Genomic DNA, 17,451 nt, shown 5'->3' on the forward strand with positions numbered 1-17,451 from the left:
CTGTATGAGTCATGTCAACTAAGTGTCACCCCCGGACCTTGATGAGAGGATGTCATCTCAGCCTAATGGTAGACGCTCGTGTCTTCCGTGTGGGACACCCGGGTTTGAACCCTGCCCGTCACACTTCTCTAGGGTAATGCTGTTCCTCCTCTTCAGATGAGGCCTGTGCTGTACCACCTTGTTCATCGACGGGGGTCAGGAGTGCCTGGGGAAAGTACAGCTAGCTGAACGTGGTATCTATGGTTAGACCCCAGACACTAGGGGATGCACCGATCTCATTATACTCATATCCGTACTTGTATCTGTAAATGATACTCATAATCGGATGATGCTCGGATGACAACCGGAGATGCGATTTAAATGCTTAAACTAATGGCGAGGGTGTTTTTTTTAAGTCGGTCAGAGCGCACATTAACGATGTAGCCCGTCACTACTCCTCCTCATAAACTGCAACATGCGCATCGCGCACATCTCCTCCCATTGGTTGATGCTAAACTGCTAAACTGGCCAATGGAGTCATTACTTTGAGATCAAAAGGAATCTTCCCTGATAACGGATTATTTGATTAATTAATAATACTCAAACTGATCGGATGATGATCATATCTGGAAAATGCCCAAAAAATCCGTAACGAGTAAAATGTTTGGTACTTTGAGCACAGCCCAACCATACACTCACCTCCTGCACCAGTTATCGTTGACTGTGAATTCTGACGATGCTCTTTGATGATGTGACTCTTGTTTTGTTGGCATCTTAGGAGGATGAGGGTGGGAGGGGGGGGGGGGGGTGGGGGGGGGGGGTGGTATGTCCTTCCTCCTCTGGAGAACTAACTTTACCCCCCCCCCCCGACCCTCCCCCCTTCATAAGGGACCCAGAGCTGAACTGAAGCAATCTGCTTCCTCTTTCATCTTCTTTATCTCCATCTCTGCTTTAACTTGTCCCTCTGAAGTCCAGGCTGGCCTTGCTTTTGATACCATTAATTGAGTTTGGTGGAAAAACAAATGGTCCGGGAGGAGGAGGGCTGGAGAGGGCTGGAGGGGGGGGGGGGGTGTCCTGTAAACCTCACAGGTCACTGATTTAGGAGGCCCACCAGCTCCCCTTTTAACCCCCTCATCCGCCCCAGCCTTGCCCTCCTCCGCCCCACTCCACGAGACGTCTTCGATGCCGATCCCTCCTTTATTAGCACCACTCCGCTTTTCATCCCTCGTTCTTTACGACGGAGGTGTCTTTGTTTTGGCATTTTTAAAATATTTTCCAGGGTGGATGTGACGTTTTAAAAGGGTCTGTAAATATGTCTGTGTGCAGCAGAGTGGGAGGGTCTGGCAAGAGTGACAGTGTAAGTGCTTCCCGGGTGAAAGGTCAAGTAAGTTTGGAGAGGAGGGAGGATGACTCAGAGGCCTCGCACTCGGGATGACCCCTGCTGTGTGCCGTTGGAGACCCCAGTCCTGTGGCCCTGAAGGGAAGACCACCCGTCGCTCATGTGGCTTTCATAAGATCTCCCATTCTCAGAGATACAGACGCACTCTCTAATTCTATTTCTGTGTGCAGACAGCCAGGCTGAGAGACTGCAAGGCTCAGAGCCAAAATGGCACCCGGGTTCATCAGAGCCAGAATGGCATAATAGCACAGTAGTGTGTCACAGAGAGAGGGGCCTACTATTGCACAAGAGTCCTTTCTACTGAACAGACGCTCCTGGTTAAGTAACCTGTCAATTCGGTTCAAACCTCTCCAATTCTGTCAACATTACATATCTCAAATGTTTTGAGCTTAGCAACTTAATTAGAAAATCCAATGCCAAGAGGGTTTATGCCAAGAGGGTTTAAGGTCTCACTACTGTATCGCTCTCATATACACTGAGGATCAGCTGGACTATGTGTTCTCAGAGAGAGGCGTCTCTTTGGAGAGACATTTCAGGCAGGTATTCATTACCTGGAAGAGGTCTTTGAATGTTATGTGTTTTAGTATTTGTTATGACATACGTTGCATGCAGTGCGCATCTATCGAGATGGTAGAAAAGATTGGTTTTATGTCACGTCTGGCCTTTGGGTTCTATCAGGTTTATTTAGCATTCATTTCTTCGTGGTCCTGTGAGGCCTAGTTGGTAGAGTATGCATGGCGCTTGCAACACTTAAGTTGGGGGGTTTGCTTCCCGCTGGGACCGTATATCCTACAAATGTACACTATGAACTCATTGTACGAAAAGTCGCTTTGGATAAAGGCATCTGTTAAATGGCATTATGTGATTATATGGTTACATTATTTGGCATTGATTTGCGCATTTCATGCAGTTTTCAGGGAATGATGTGAAGGAAGAGACGGGTATGGTTATGGTTATGGTTATGATGCAGCTGAGAGAGAATGAACTTAACTCTGCAACATCCAGGATCGCTTGGAAATTGAGCGGAGCCTGCTGGAACAACCACCTCAAAATTCCTTGTTCCCATTCCCAGTGTTTGCTCAATTCAGGAAGTTAACTGACATTCCAATTCCAATGAAAAAAATCTAATTGAAAAAGCATAAAGGGCATTTGAAAGGGGAATAGGAATTTCTGTTTAATTCCTCAGTTGAGTGAAATGTCCCTTAACCCTGGTGGGTCGTAATCTCCTCGGGGGTAAATGAAGTCTCAGAGCCGTCACATGAATGTTTACAGGTTTCTTTATTATCATCAGTATGTAATGGCATCCAGATTGTCAGGTTATAATTGTTTTTGGACAGGTATAAATGAGCAGTCCTGTGTTTCTCTATCTGGTAGAAAAGCGAATCAAAAGCTATGACACAGAGACGTTGCAGAGAAACAAGAGGTACTACAGGCGCAGAGGAGAGGCTACAGCGCATCACCATGACAACCGTAATGGAACAACAAGAGTGACCGAGGTAATGTAGAATTGGACAACAAGTCAACAAGGCCGTCCAAAGCAAAGAAATAGGATTTATAGAACAGATATGTTGCTTTTAATGTTAGCATGTACAGTAAATAAGCGTATACATTCAAAAAGGGGATTTATTTGAATCATGGTCAGCACAAGTGTGCTCCGATTCGGTTTGACAAATCCAATATGGCATCTCAACTGGCGAACACTGGGCGGTGAAGTTTAATGGTGACATCTGTTCTATTCAGCCCATTTCTATGCCCACTCTACGCAGGCCCATCTCTCTCAGTCACCATGTTGAAGATTTTGTACACACAGCTCTCTCCTTCACTTGGATATCATGTAAATAGAGAGCAGACAGGGGAATTCAACTTGATCTCTTTATTATCATGAAGAGGAAATGCTTAACTGCTCAGAGAAAGCGCTTCAGCAAAAAAAATATATTCATAACGATAGAAACGGTGATAAAATATCCATGTTTCAGGTGAGAGGGAAAAAAAAAACAAGAAAAGTCAGCGTGAAAATAAATTACCTGAATAACAATAATAACAATAATAATATAACAATAATTATAATAAACTGTTTCAAATGAAGCTTTATAAACTTTTTTTGTTTGCTTGTTTCTTTTTTTCTTTGTAATGTCCATTAAAAATAGTACAAGTCCATGAGCAGAAATCCAGCATATATTCATTAAATGGTGTGAAGGGAGTCGCTCTGTCTTCGCCCCGAGGCTGATCCATTCTCCCCCGCTCTTGTACTGTATCTCACACATTTACAATATTCACAGTTACTACAGACCTGCCCGGCACATACCAACGCAGCCAGACGGGGGGAGTCAGAGAGGGTCGAGGAGACCACTGACTGGAGCAAAATGGTGCAATCGTGTGTTTATGGTTGGCGGAGGTGCGGTTTTTATATCTCTGGTCTGAGCAGGTACCTATTAGTGAGGAGTAATAACCCCCCCCCCCCCCCCCTCCCTCCCTCCCTACCCCCCCTCCCTCCCTAATCCCTGCTTCCTGGTTCACCTCATCTCCCCTTGTACCCTTAACATCCTCTCTATACAGCAAGACAATCAACACACACATGTCGAATGCATATCTTTAACATTGTACACATCGTCCTCAAACGTGATGCCCTCAGCCCCCTTTTTTAGAAAACGGAACAATCTTCACCAGACCAACTTCTTTACTTCCGTTGTGCCTTTTCCACTGACCCCCCCCCTCCTCCTCCTCCTCCTCCTCCTCCTCCTCCTCCTCCTCCTCCTCCTCCTCTCTCTCCCCCTCTCTTCCTCCCTCCCTCCCTCCCTCCCTCCCTCCCTCCCTCTCTCTCTCTCTCTCTCTCTCTCTCTCTCTCTCACCCCATGGCCGTGACCATGTTGTGTGAATGGTGGTGGGGGTGGCCGAAGGAGGGGTGTATGGGGGTGGGGGTGGGCAGCATGTGTCCGGTGTGACTGAAGGGAGGAAGGTGGCCCATGTGGGACATGTGTCCGGCCAGGGAGGCGGCGCTGAACGGAGAGCTCTTGTCGTGCATGCACTTGGACAGCTCCTCGTAGCTGTCTCCACAACGCTTGCCCTTCTTCTTGCTGGACATCTTTCGGTTGCGCGTCTGAATGCCCTCCTTCCTCATCGTCATAGGCCGGTTCACCTGTGGGGGAGAAGGGGCAGAAGGGGGGAGGGGGGGGGGGGGGGGGGGGCGGTGAGTGACCTGTTTTGATGATTTATTGATGGTTTATTACTAACTCAGCAGTATTTGTTTGAGTTGAATGACTATATACAATCGCAATCTGTTCTCACCCCATTACAATGAACTACTTGAATACAAAGGTGGTGGATGAGTTTGCCCCCGGGTAATGTAAAACTCTCTCTGAAAAAGAGCTATATAATTAAATCCAAAATTAGTGTACATAGGTCTTCGTTACGTACGCCTATTCTATTCCACTTTCCTAGACGGGGTCAGACTAGCAAGTCCACTTTTCTTTTTTTTTCTTTTTTATAAGAGGAAGAAATGCATTTCCTATATGGATACATGTCATTGCATTGTGCTGCGTATGCTCAGGCTGAAGGTCTCTGGCTCATTTGAACAGACGCCGTTCCAGTGAGTAACAGTCCCACCATTGTGAGTCTCAAGGGGATGACGCCTACCATGGAAACAATACAGCACAAAGAAAGAAAACACCAACGGGGCCTGACTGCGTCTGAGCACCAACCCCTCCGCATCCCTCTCTCTTTCTCTCCCTTTACCCCCCCGCCCCCCCTACCCCCCCCCCCCCCTCCCCCTTCCAATCAATGCAACCTGTCCGTCTACTTGACTTGACCCCGTTTGACCCCGTGTGGGCCCCGGCTCGCGGTCAAGAGTCAAAGACTTACGTTGTGCAGCTTGTAGTACAGGCCGCAGGCGTTGCACACGGGGTCTCCGTTTGCGTTGCGCCGCCAGAGCGTGGTGGTGGTCGTCTGGCAGTTAGCGCAACAGGTGCCGGCTCGTCTGGCGGCAGACTGCAGAGAAACATGAATACACCCCTTATTAGACCACAATAGCACGGACACACTTGAAAGCGTAGGTTAGGAATGACTGTCTGGCCGGTGTGTCAATATCATTTGCATGCTATGGCTGCCAATAGGTCAGGCGGTATTTCTTTCCTTGGTGGGGGGGGGGGGCAGGGGGGGGCAATTTTTAGAAATGTGTGCGTATGACTTTTCAGCAATTTCTTCATATCACATGACTGTTTCATTGTTTTTTTGCATAATCTGTAATTTCCCATCTCATTCCCATTTAGTACACTAAATTGTTTCCATATCACTGTACTGGTGTGTGTCTATGGCAATAAGCATACATCAATATGGATTATCGTATAAGAATACTGTAGCTCATGCACAAGAAAGAATATTATTTCCTTTAAATTTTTCTCACAGCATGAACATTATTCTTTATTTCACTGTCACTGTTCACCTGAATACTGACAATCAAAGGTCACCCTCTCAGATGCCAAAATGCATTAGGCCTATTCAATGGATATTAAGTATAGCAAGGGGGGGGCGTAGACCCAGGCTGCTTGCAATTCCATGTCATTGCAGATGGATTCTTCACACTTAATATGAGACATTTACACACGCATACAATTGAAGTATTCCCCTACAGCAAAATATGTTAATCTGCGTGTCAGTCAGAACAGTACAGATATATGGATTAATGCAAATGCACCTCTCTATTAAGTCAAATAGGGAATGAGCCAATTTGTGTGAAACCTGACCTATATAAACAAACTCTCAAGAAAATGTGTATACAAGGACTGACCTTGACACAATACAGTCAAGAGAAGAGAGGTGAGAAAATAAATTGATTTATACCCATTCTCCCTCGCGTTTTCATTTATTTTTTTGCACACAACTGGGTCCTGAAATGTTGTCCTAATCGCTTTACTATATGCTCGGTGCTGGGGACTGGCCAGCTTGACCACTGCTATATAAAAAAAAAAACGAAGCGTAGTTAGCGAGCCACGGACGGAAACATGCCCTGGCCTCTCGTCCTTATCTGTACCGGCAGATATCCGGATAGGAAACAACTGGAAGGCCCCTATACTCGAGCACTGAAAACACGCGAGCTGAAAAGTACAAACGCACCGGCACTGACTCATAATATGGAAAAAGGGAATGGATTTTTCAGATACATAGACAAAAAAGAAAAACATATCAGACACATTTATATGCCTAAAATACAGGGGGGGGTTTCTATAATCTGCTTGTGATCCGTGGCCTATCATTCGGGCAATCAAGGAGGCATATAAAGCAATCATTTCAAAGAATAGCCTACACGGTAAAAACATTTAAAGTCACGATAAATAGTGATCAGTTTATAAATGATCTGAAAACGGTTTGTTGAACACACTTGCTAAACAATCCAACAAAATTATTTAGAAAAACAACTGAGGACATTATAGCAGTAAGAATTTTCAAAACGTCTTCTAAAGCCGAAGGCAACAAGGCCAGAGCGATCGTTTGCTATACAAGGGGCTGAGATGGGGGTCCTTGAATAACACACTGCCATGCAATTTTGAATTAAATCAATTTATGTTGGCCCACCATTAATATTTCTAAATAGGGTTATTCGTAGCCTATGCCTGCCATTTATATCTTGCATCCTGAGACATTTTGGAATTGATTCTAAATGCTATTTAAAAATAAGTATATCTATAACATCAGAATAATTTTAAAACAGCAATGGGCCTACTGTATGGTAGGCCTAGTACACCATATATTTGTGTAAGCTATAGGACCGCAGATCGCAGTCTAATGATTGAGGACGATAATTCGGCTAAACGTGTCTTTATTTAACAGGGGCGTAAATAATACATTACGGAGAGGTAATGACTGAATTATGCTTCGCTCAGTGATATTTGTGTTTGGTCTATTTTACAAACTATTTTATTTATTATATATATATATACACATTTATTTTCTACATGCGTAGAAAGTTATGAGAATAATAATCATACTATTATTAAAATAACAATAATAATAACAATGTATATTGTATATTTATTGTATATTGTCGTCGATGTTTTTATGACACGCATATAATTGTGCGACTCTGTAATTTTAATGATAGAATTATGTTTTCACTCTGTCAAGGTGCGTAGTAATTTAGGAGACCGTATACAAGATGTCTTGCCCGTACTGTAGGTGCGCGCGAGAAAGGCTGCCTGCAACAATGTGCATGCGAATCATTGTGCCTCGGCCTGTAGACTACCAATGATTTATCTTCTCTGGAGATATCTCCCACATAGTGACTGTCAGGGATATCCATTTCCTCCATCGCTGAATTTTATCCACGCTGATTGTCATTAAATCACGGAAAGATTGCAGAAGCCAGAGCTATACAAGCTAAAGGCTATAGGCTATATATTTGTATTTATTCCTATCTAGTAAGTTAAGGGCTAGTTGATTGTATCAAACTCATGAAAATAACCACTTTTAACATTTAACCCCAATAAATGAAAAAATGTGCCATCTACGCGGTCACCCCTTAGTCTGAGAGGCCTATTTTCAGTAATGACAACATTTGTATAGTCGATGGAGCTGCTGTCTGACTGGTCTATATCAGTCTAAATCTGACCTGCTGCCCTCAGAGGAAAACATAACATTGATGTTGAAATGAGTTCATGATGAGAAGTACACAATGTGACATCAGCGAAGCAGCCTCAGTCCCACATGCAACAGAGGGAGTGGAACCACTTACAAGTATAGCACATGCACGCCCTCACAAAGAAACCCAGGCATCATGGGCAGCGAAGAAGGGTGCCCAGTGACTGAATTGTACACCAGTTGCTCTTTATGGCTGATAGCCACTGAGTGTGAGGTGGTGTGTGAGGGATGATGATGAGCCCCTGCGCTGTCCCTGCTATCAGTGACACTATCAGAAGTAACGGTAATAATGATAGCAGAAACAACGCAGATTGCCGCACTCCGCTAACAGCTTGTGTATGGGAGTACAGGGGTGAGTGGGAAACACAATTCCAGGAAACTGATTGAGAAAATATAACTTTCCTGGAATTGTGCCCCCCTCCCACCTCCACCCCCTCCACTATGTGCTCTTAGTCCCCCCCCACCCCCCACCACCACCCCACCCCTCTTTTCATCGTGTGTGTGTGTGTGTGTGTGTGTGTGTGTGTGTGTGTGTGTGTGTGTTGCCGTTGGATTGGTTCTGCTGGTTCTGCCGGTTCTTGGACTCACCACTCTGCGTTTGGGCTTGATGAGGGGCCGGTTCTGGCCGTTCATCTTGTGGTACAGGCCGCAGGCGTTGCACAGGTAGTGGCCGGTCCCGTCCCGCCGCCACAGAGGCGTGGAGGTTGCACCGCAGTTGACACACTCACGCCCCTCTGAGCAGCATGCAGGTAGGGAGAAAGCACAGGGACATTTATAAAATTAATCTGTAAACTCAATTAACTGCATTTGCCAGACACCCCTGTGAAGTAACAGCGGGGGGATATTTATTACATTTAGAAGAATTTACTGCTAGTTTGCACGGAGACTGGGAAACTAAGGATGGACTGTTTTATATTAGGTGCACCGCCAACATTTCTGTTTTTAAGTTTTGACATTTCGAAGGTTATGTAAGATCTGTTCAGGAAATCCTATTTATATGAGTTAGTGAATCAGGACTGTGTGTGTGTGTGTGTGTGTGTGTGTGTGTGTGTGTGTGTGTGTGTGTGTGTGTGTGTGTGTGTGTGAGTGTGTGTTTAACCCTCTGCAGACTCTTGGAATAACACATCAAAATGCAGCTGCCAAGCATTGCTCTGTTTGATCTTGTCAAGTTCCTCTCTGTCAGTTGTGGATCAGCGAGCAAACAGGGCCTATTTCAGACGAGGGCAGCCTGTACTCCCACAGTTGAACGCAGACCACCTCTACCATTTGTTACACGGATGATCCCCCCCCCCCATAGATAAACAGTAAGCAATGGAGATAAAAACTTTGTGGTTGATTTGAGGGCTGACTATATCTGTGGACCAGTGGCTTTCTCTTTCCATCCCCACTCTAGCCTCATGGGTGTTAGCCACAGTCCTGTTGCACTAGTGGCTAGCACTAACTGAGAGTGTGTGTGTGTGCGGTGTGCGTGCGTGTGTGTGTGTGTGTGTGTGTGTATGAGTGTGTGCGTGCATGTGTGTGTGTGTGTGTGTGTGTGTGTGTGTGTCAGCAATGGTCTGATCACTGATGTCTATAGTCCACTCACAGCCTATTACTCTATCCAAAGCACATGGAGAGAGAACCATTTTGTGCGATACTGATGTGCATTCGATTTTCTATTAAAATAGTGGTAACAGGCCTTTTCTTGGGGCCTTTTTGGCTTATAGTTTGTGGTAGTGCTAAATATGGACAGCAAAGAGAGAGAGGGCGAGAATACAGGGGGGACACAGACAAGGAGTGAGAGAGGAGAGAGGAAGGGGGCCTGGATTAGGGTTAGTCAAACAGGAAGTGCCTCTAAGGTATGCATGATCAGGGACTCTCACTAGAATACTGTGATGCTATAGCGTTTTAAGGAATGGCCCAGTGCAAGCCACCACGAGACTGACTTCCCCCATAGAGGACAGGTATTTAGTAACAGGGCAGTCTATTCTGGACTGTCAGGGAGAGCCCCAACCCATCAATCTATCACTGAGGAGGACCCACTGCCAAGCACCTTGTCCTTCCTGATGGAAGTTGCTCCTCTGTCAGAAAAAGACTGCCAATAGCAAAGGGATAGAGGTTCTAATTTTAAGTGTACTCTGAGGGGTTTTATGTTGAGAGAGACATCAAATGCCTGTTTATATTGTTGAATACATTTTTTTTTTTTGTAACAAATTACTATGGTGTTCTGTGAAAGAAAATGTGCAGCCAGTTATAAGATAGGGGTCTCCTCCGAGGCAATCTGCTCTGCCTAGTCGCCAAATGTCAGGCGCGACAATGCTGTATTATGTAACAAAGAAACGGCTCATTGTAAATACTGAGGTTTTTGGCTATATGCGCGAGCGGATCTTCTTTTCACACCTCCGGGGCTGTATCCAGTTCGCCGTTCTCAAGGGCGAGCCAGCTCGAGCGTAATTGAGTCGCGGTTTACAAAAGAGGATAATAAACGTGTCAGCCGAAGCGCGCCCGCGCTCCGCCGAATGACAGCGATTGGGTGTGCGCGAGCCGAGGCGGTAGGCCTACATACCTATCCTCTCAGACCAACAAAGCAAAATGCGTTTTATTTTCTGAGGACACAGCGTCGGTTAGAAAAGCCTCCCGTTGTTGAACCTGACGCTCATAATTAGATTTTGCTCCAACGATAACAAAGCCATGATTTATCATGTTTTTAATTTGTCCCTTGGCCCATAAGGCACCTTTTTGTTGGAATGGGAATGACAAGTGTCTGAGATGGGGATATAGAGCCAAGTGAGAGAATGTATGACGATACACAACATGATAACTATATACCGTCTAACTAGGCCTAAGCCTATATCAAACTGCATAGGCTATCAAACGTTATGACAAACGTTCACACGTGGAATTATATAGCCTGTGTGTTTGTTTGTGTAAGACACTGGTTCAGTTTTATCTAGCCTGTCTGTCAGTTGGATCGCAGAAACCGGTGCCTGGCTTCAGGAGGAATTGTGACAACGCGCGCATACCCAAAGATAACCAGACCAATCCGTATTTTATACCTTAACCACAAATCAATTTATTTTGTGTAACGTTTCAATTTAAGTGATACTGGCATTTGATCACAGTCGAGTTAGATTTCGATAAGCCAAGGTAATTTTTTTGTTTTTTTGTTGTAGGCCTATTACAGGCGACTATAGTACAACGTGTTTTCCACAAAGGCCATAATTAAATTATAAAGTACACTTTTTAGCATAGGCTATTGTTTGGTCTGAAAATTGTGTTACTTCCTAAACGGTGGTTAGTGGTAGCAATTCGATTGCCTTAACTTTTTGTCAGGCAATTTTTAAGATTTTAAATAACTTTCTTTTTAGATAAACTAGCCTGTAATAGACATATTAAAACGTCATTTTCTACATTTCGGGGTAACTGATTTTCTGTTTAAATGATAGTGTTTCAATCATCATTTGTGATGATGATAACGATACGAATGGTAGGCCTAATAATAATTAAAAATAAATAAATAATAATAATAATAACTGTATAGAATTATTAGGCTATAACAATAACAATAATAATAGGCTAACAATTATTATTATTATTATTATAATTATAATTATTATTAGTGTTGTTGTTATTGTTATTATCATTATTATCATTATTATTATTATTATTATTATTATTATTATTATCATAATCATCATCCTCGTCATCATCATCATCATCATCATCATGACTACTACTTCTACTTGTATACCGTAGAAGTATAATATAGGGTAATATCATGTAATGCCGTCATATTTTTTTTTAAATATGGGCTTGAGACGATACTCACCTGAGCAGGACCGAGTTTTGCTTTTACATTTCGGGGTGAAGCTGGTGGACGATGCTCCTAGCAGGCTACCAGGATGGAACAGACTGCCACCGTATTCGTGCGCTCCTGGGAGATTGTAAGTGGGATATGTGGGTATGGGATGGTGGGTGGAGGGGGTCTGGGCACTCATTGAGGCCAGGCTGCTCCGAAGTGGACTGGAACCCTCCATCTTCATCCCGTCTGATATCGACATTTGGTACTTGATAGACTCCTTCTCGTCCATTCTGTTTGTAGAGGGAGAGGCAGCCCCGGGATCTGGTGATACGTCTTTCGGCGGTGTAGGGGGGAAACTGTAGAGATGGGGACTCGAATGGGACGCAGGCGTTAGCGAGGAGGCAGAGGCCGTGCTGGAATTGCTGCACGGGTAAACCGCGGAGAGGCCGTTCGGAGCCCCGGAGCCACCGGGATGCAGGCCGGGTTTGCTGAAGTGGCTGACCGCCCATGGGTTGTGGTGGTGAGCCGCTGAGAGTGCTTTGCCGCTCTCTAGCCATGAAATCCCCGGGCTGTGGATGAGATGCGGCCGACAGACCTGACTCCCAGCGAGGCGAGCTGTGAAATAACAGTTGAAAAAGTATTTATTGATGGGCATTCATAAAATAGACTCACGGCTCTGTTGATTTAACGATCATTGAGAACGCTGGCTTGATTCAAATGTGACAATAATCCTTCAACCTTGTGCGTAAATATATGATTCGTGAGTGCAGTGGCCCATATGGAACAATGTTCATAAATACACAGTTTTAAGCATTTTAAGGAGACATATATGGCAGACAAAAAACACATTTTATAACCCCAGAAAATGTGTTAGGTCGTGGAATAGAAGCCTTTAAGGCCTAGGCCTACTTGTCTCGACAAATGAAGGCTTTAAGTAATTTCTCTTCTGATCTATGCAGTTGCTTTGCTAAGAGACAGTTCCTCAATGCGGAAGGGTTAAAATTATTTAAATTCCATCCATTTTGTCATAAACAAATATCCTTTCGTATAAACAACTTTTCTTGGGAGTCTTTATTTAGTTTTGTATCTGATTATAACAGCAACGGAATTAGGCTATGTGTGGCTTCGGTATCATCAGTCTTGCATGCAATACGGCTATTAAACCGATTTACTTAAACCCACCAATAATGTATACGCCTAAGGCAATAGCCTATTGTGTTAGGATTGCGTTGAGAAAAAATAGGCTAATACTTTTTGTAATATCAAAATACTAAATAAATCAGCGCGCACACATCTTTTTATGCTGGTATTTAAATCGTGTTATAAAATCAAACACGGGTTTGGGGCACCTTATCTAACGTTTTAAAACAAGTAAAATAGGTTAAGTGGTGAGATCTTACCGTGAGCTTGGCTGTAGGAGACTCTCCGTGCATGAGCAGAGTTGTGGTAGTACGGGTTTCCCTGCGAGTCCAGATGATTAAAGAAAACATCCACCTCGTCCGGGGGCAGAAGCTGTGCCGTAGGCTCCATATAGTTGTGCGTAAGGCCGGGGTGGTGCGCGTCCGGGTGCTGGCTGTTCAGCACGGCGTGATGCGCCATCCATCGGGGCTGATCAGCCGCTACATCCATGGTTCTCTAACAACAGAAGAACCTCTCTAGGGAGAGGATAATGTGTTCCTTTACCGTCCTCTCTTTCTCCTCTTTGTCCTTTATAAAAAAAAACTAATTAAAATGCCTTCCTTGTAGAAATAACCTTTTCAGTCTTTTCTGTTCTCCTTTTAAGTTCGTCCTCACTCGCTGTCCGACGAGCTCCTCTTCTCTCCTTATTCAACAGGCATGGAGTCCTGTTTGACACTGGACACCTGTAGTAGGCTAGCCTACAACCAAATATATGATGTTAATATTTTAGAGGCATATACAAGGTGTTGCGTGGTTATTTCTGTGTCGCCGTACAGTCCTCTAAGAGAAGAACTCATGGAGGCTGCTCCTTTTTAGGTGCGTTTTGTAAGTGATGCATGAAAAGATGCAACATAAGATAAAGAACGAGTCGTCCCCACCCACCCTGATTCAGAATAACCTGAACGGAATCACCGACCCATCCTCATCCAAGCGCGCACGAATAAGTAGGCTACTTTTATGACCACGCACAAGCACAGCCTATGTCTTCATAATCTTATCGACAATAACACAGAAAATCTGTTACATAGCCGATTGTACAGAAATCCTTCAATTCCTACTAAGAATAAACTTAAATCTTAAATGCAAATACCTTGTTGTCTCAGCCACAATTTAATTCCGTTTTCAAGATCCTTTGGGAGAATCCTCCTTCCCGCTCTCGAATTTATTTTCCCCCTGTGTTGATTCAAATTTTAAGGGTTCAGTCAATTTCCTTGGTTTTTGTGCAGGGTTATCGGCTGGGTACACTCCGGGCCTTTAGCGACGTGCAGCTGTACTAACTGTCAGCACAGGCGCCAGTGAATTCCATGTCATGCGCGCAGGGGCGTGGTCTTGGCTTCAGTGTTGACTCCAGTACAGCCAATTGGATTTCGTCTTTGCCAACCCTGACAACTCAACAGGGTCACCTATTACGATCTGTAGCATCGGACCGCCGCCCACACGAATAGAGGGGCTGTCTGTGACTATTAAGCAAGGAGAAAGTTATTTGTTACAGTGTGTTGATCAATGAAAACCGCTGAATTGATTAAACGAAATGTAATATGTTTAGGCTGTTGACGTCTGTTTTCTGTTTTAATAGAATTCACATCAATGAACACATTAATTAACAGGATGCTACTTTCTGGCTTAATTAATTAATCAGACATCATCAGTGCATGATAATATTCCGTGCAATTGATGTTTCACTAATTTTGATGAACCAAAAGATTATGCTTGGGCCTAAACGCAAATGTGTTTTCTCTCACAGGTAAAGAAAGACCTGCAGCCACAGACTAGCAGTGCGCCATGTCTCTAGTTGCGTGTCTTTAAGGTTAATTGCTTGTCATTCGTTTAGTATAAACATGTGTTTTGTTTGTGAATCATTGGCGGCCAGATGCTTTACATCTTAATGCCCCCTTTGACTCACGCGTCAGAAACGCACAGGGTGTCAGTACCAGCCAATAGAAGGCCATTATGTGGGGGTTTGTTTAGCAGTATGGTCACAATAATGCAGACCCAAAGAGGCGACCAGCCCTGCCAGGGGCGCAAAGACACCGTGTCGCCACGTCGATGGAGGGAGCGTCCTCATTACCGTGCATAAAGCTTTCCAGAATGTGAATGTGTTGTGTTCGCTTTGCATCTCAAGACATGATACGATGGTATCATTGGCGCTAAAGCCATAAAGAATTAGCTCTCGGACCCGAGGTGGCACACTGCTGTGGCCAAACAGTAATTGTATCGCCACTCACTGGTCGCGCTGCGCCCTGTAACACTTCATGAGCATAAATAATTCAGCGGTCCTGCTTGTCCGTGCTGATACAATACAGTGGTTAAGATCTCATGACAAATCGCAGCATACCTTCCCGTGTGTTCCAGCTAAGATCACCTGTCTGGTAACAAACCTCAAGGACCATCGTTGCTTCCACTGATGTGTGCTGCAGTCTATCTATTTCTATCTTTTGTGTGTTGTGTGTTGTGTGTTGTGTATTGTGTGTGTGTGTGTGTGTGTGTGTGTGTGTGTGTGTGTGTGTGTGTGTGTGTGTGTGTGTTCGTGTGTCTGTGTCTCTGTGTAGAGAATGTATTTGACTGGCATGCAATAATTGGAGGAGGGAGCTCGAGGCCCTGACCGGCCAACTAGCCGCCTCCCTGACGCCATTCCCTGACGTCACCGCATCTTCATGGAGAAAAAAAAATAATAATCAGGAAATGAACTTTTAATAATACTTAAGGAGGAGAGGGGGGGCTGGGGGAGCACGGGATCTGTTTACATCCCAAAGGATGAACTCGAGGAACACATTCAAAGACACTCTTTCTAGAACTGCATTATATTCATACACCCGCATTAATAATGAATAAAGTACAGTCTTTTGACCTTTGATGTGGTTTAGAAAAGTGTCTACATAGATCCAGTGGCGACAGAAGACAGCGAGACCGAGATTTGGTCACACTAGCCCGACCAGGGATTTGATTTGACCCCAGAGAACACTTGGGGTTTCATTTGAAACGCAATCAATAAACCAGCGAACGCACTGTAGTAGCCTATAATGACTCAGAAAAGATATGTTTAATGCATAACTTGACAAACATTTGACTATATAATATTCTTATTTTATGAGATTATGTAATAGAAATTATATTATAATATTCTTCATATTTTGTTCTAATTTAGGAACACAAGCCACATCCAGCTGATGATGTTGTTGTTGTTGTTGTTGTTGTTGTTGTTGTTCTTCTTCTTCTTCTTCTTCTTCTTCTTCTTCTTCTTCTTCTTCTTCTTCTTCTTCTTCCTCTTCTTCCTCTTCTTCATTGGATTAGTTACAAGTGAAGCTCTTTAAACTCACCTAACTCATTATTTCTTCAATGAGAACATATTCAACAACGATGTACTAAGCAGTGTAGCTGTTAAGTCATAATAAACACATTGTATAGGCTAACATGAACCTCTTATAACTCATCCACTCCCATTTTCTATATGTCTGAATAACTCAATGATGACATAGCCTATTATTTGAATAGGCCCTATACATCATGAGTTTCTTGTAATTCAACAATAGACACAACAGTGACGTGTTGTACCTACCTGTTGCAAAAGTATATAATCTATTTAGTCAATGCATGGCATGTTTTATAGGCTCAGTCGATGTTGTTTCATGTTCCGTTTGGACTCACTTACATGTACAACTCGGCTACTCTTTGTCAAGAGAAATGCACAATTAACATCACGCAGTGAGGGCAAAGCGTTGCGGTGATTGGATCCTCCTGTCTTCAAGTGCAACGGTGTCGGCCACCATCAGCATCTGTGGCTAATTTGTCACATGCAAGTGGCTAAGGCTAAAACATCTTTCTCCAATCAAAAACGAAGCTGAATTTCAGGTAGGCCTATAGCCTATTTAGAGACGATTAACAATTGAAATATCATCTCTCCCTCGTTCCTCCTCCTGTCAAGGGTGTGTTACAGTTGGAAGCAGCAAAGCAGGCTGCGCGCTGTGAGGGATAGTGAGGCAGATTACAAAGGCGCGATTCCCTGCAGTGTGAGCCAACCCTGGACTCTCGTGCTAGCTGCCAGAGCAAAACCCACAGCGCGACTGGCAAGAGTGACCAAGGCGCATTTTGTGCGCGCGAGGCACTCGAGAGAGGATGAGGAAACAATTGGCAGAATACCAGCTTTGCACAAACTGAGACTTAAGACTGGCTGGACCAAGATGGAAGGCTTATAAGATTTATGTTATTGTTTTATTGAACGAACGTCTGCCCAACTATACCTACGCTTTTATGGTCAGTCAACAGACTAATATAACCTATGACATCAAGCCTTTTGCATGTTTAGTTTACATAAAACGACATATTTCAATATGTTTTTCTTATATAATTTGTATTATCATTTTGTTTTACAATAACACTGCGCATGATAATGGTAATCCATCCAATGGTTGTGTGTTATTTGCCCTGTTTTATGCAATTGGTCACAGGCGACCAATTGCATTTGAATTATACTGAAATTATTGAC

General features: G+C 44.0%; 1 protein-coding gene across 2 annotated transcripts; it reads right to left on the reverse strand.

The window, feature by feature from the left end:
• Positions 1–4,163: 4,163 nt before the first annotated feature.
• Positions 4,164–14,232, reverse strand: gata2b (GATA binding protein 2b). Of its 2 annotated transcripts, XM_083668012.1 has the most exons (6): positions 14,059–14,232; positions 13,190–13,666; positions 11,817–12,404; positions 8,597–8,742; positions 5,237–5,362; positions 4,164–4,514 (listed from the first exon to the last, which is right to left on the reverse strand). In XM_083668012.1, the coding sequence occupies exons 2-6, from the start codon at positions 13,416–13,418 to the stop codon at positions 4,224–4,226; spliced, it is 1,380 nt and encodes a 459-aa protein (XP_083524138.1). In that variant the 5' UTR covers positions 13,419–13,666; positions 14,059–14,232; the 3' UTR covers positions 4,164–4,223. The 2 variants fall into 2 exon arrangements, with proteins under 2 accessions (XP_083524138.1, XP_083524137.1); XM_083668011.1 differs by lacking the exon at positions 14,059–14,232 and having other exon boundaries at positions 8,597–8,754; positions 13,190–13,817.
• Between the last annotated feature and the right edge of the window lie 3,219 nt (positions 14,233–17,451).

The sequence above is a fragment of the Argentina silus genome, assembly GCF_951799395.1.
Source record: "Argentina silus genome assembly, chromosome: 4".
NCBI classification, from domain to species: domain Eukaryota; kingdom Metazoa; phylum Chordata; class Actinopteri; order Argentiniformes; family Argentinidae; genus Argentina; species Argentina silus.

Coding starts and splice junctions, on each gene's coding strand:
- gata2b (XM_083668011.1), bottom strand. CDS start 13,418: ATGGATGTAGCGGCTGATCAGCCCCGATGGATGGCGCATCACGCCGTG. Junction 12,405..13,189: donor CTCCTACAGCCAAGCTCACG/GTAAGATCTCAC, acceptor GTTATTTCACAG/CTCGCCTCGCTGGGAGTCAG. Junction 5,363..8,596: donor TCAAGCCCAAACGCAGAGTG/GTGAGTCCAAGA, acceptor GTTTCTCTGCAG/TCTGCCGCCAGACGAGCCGG.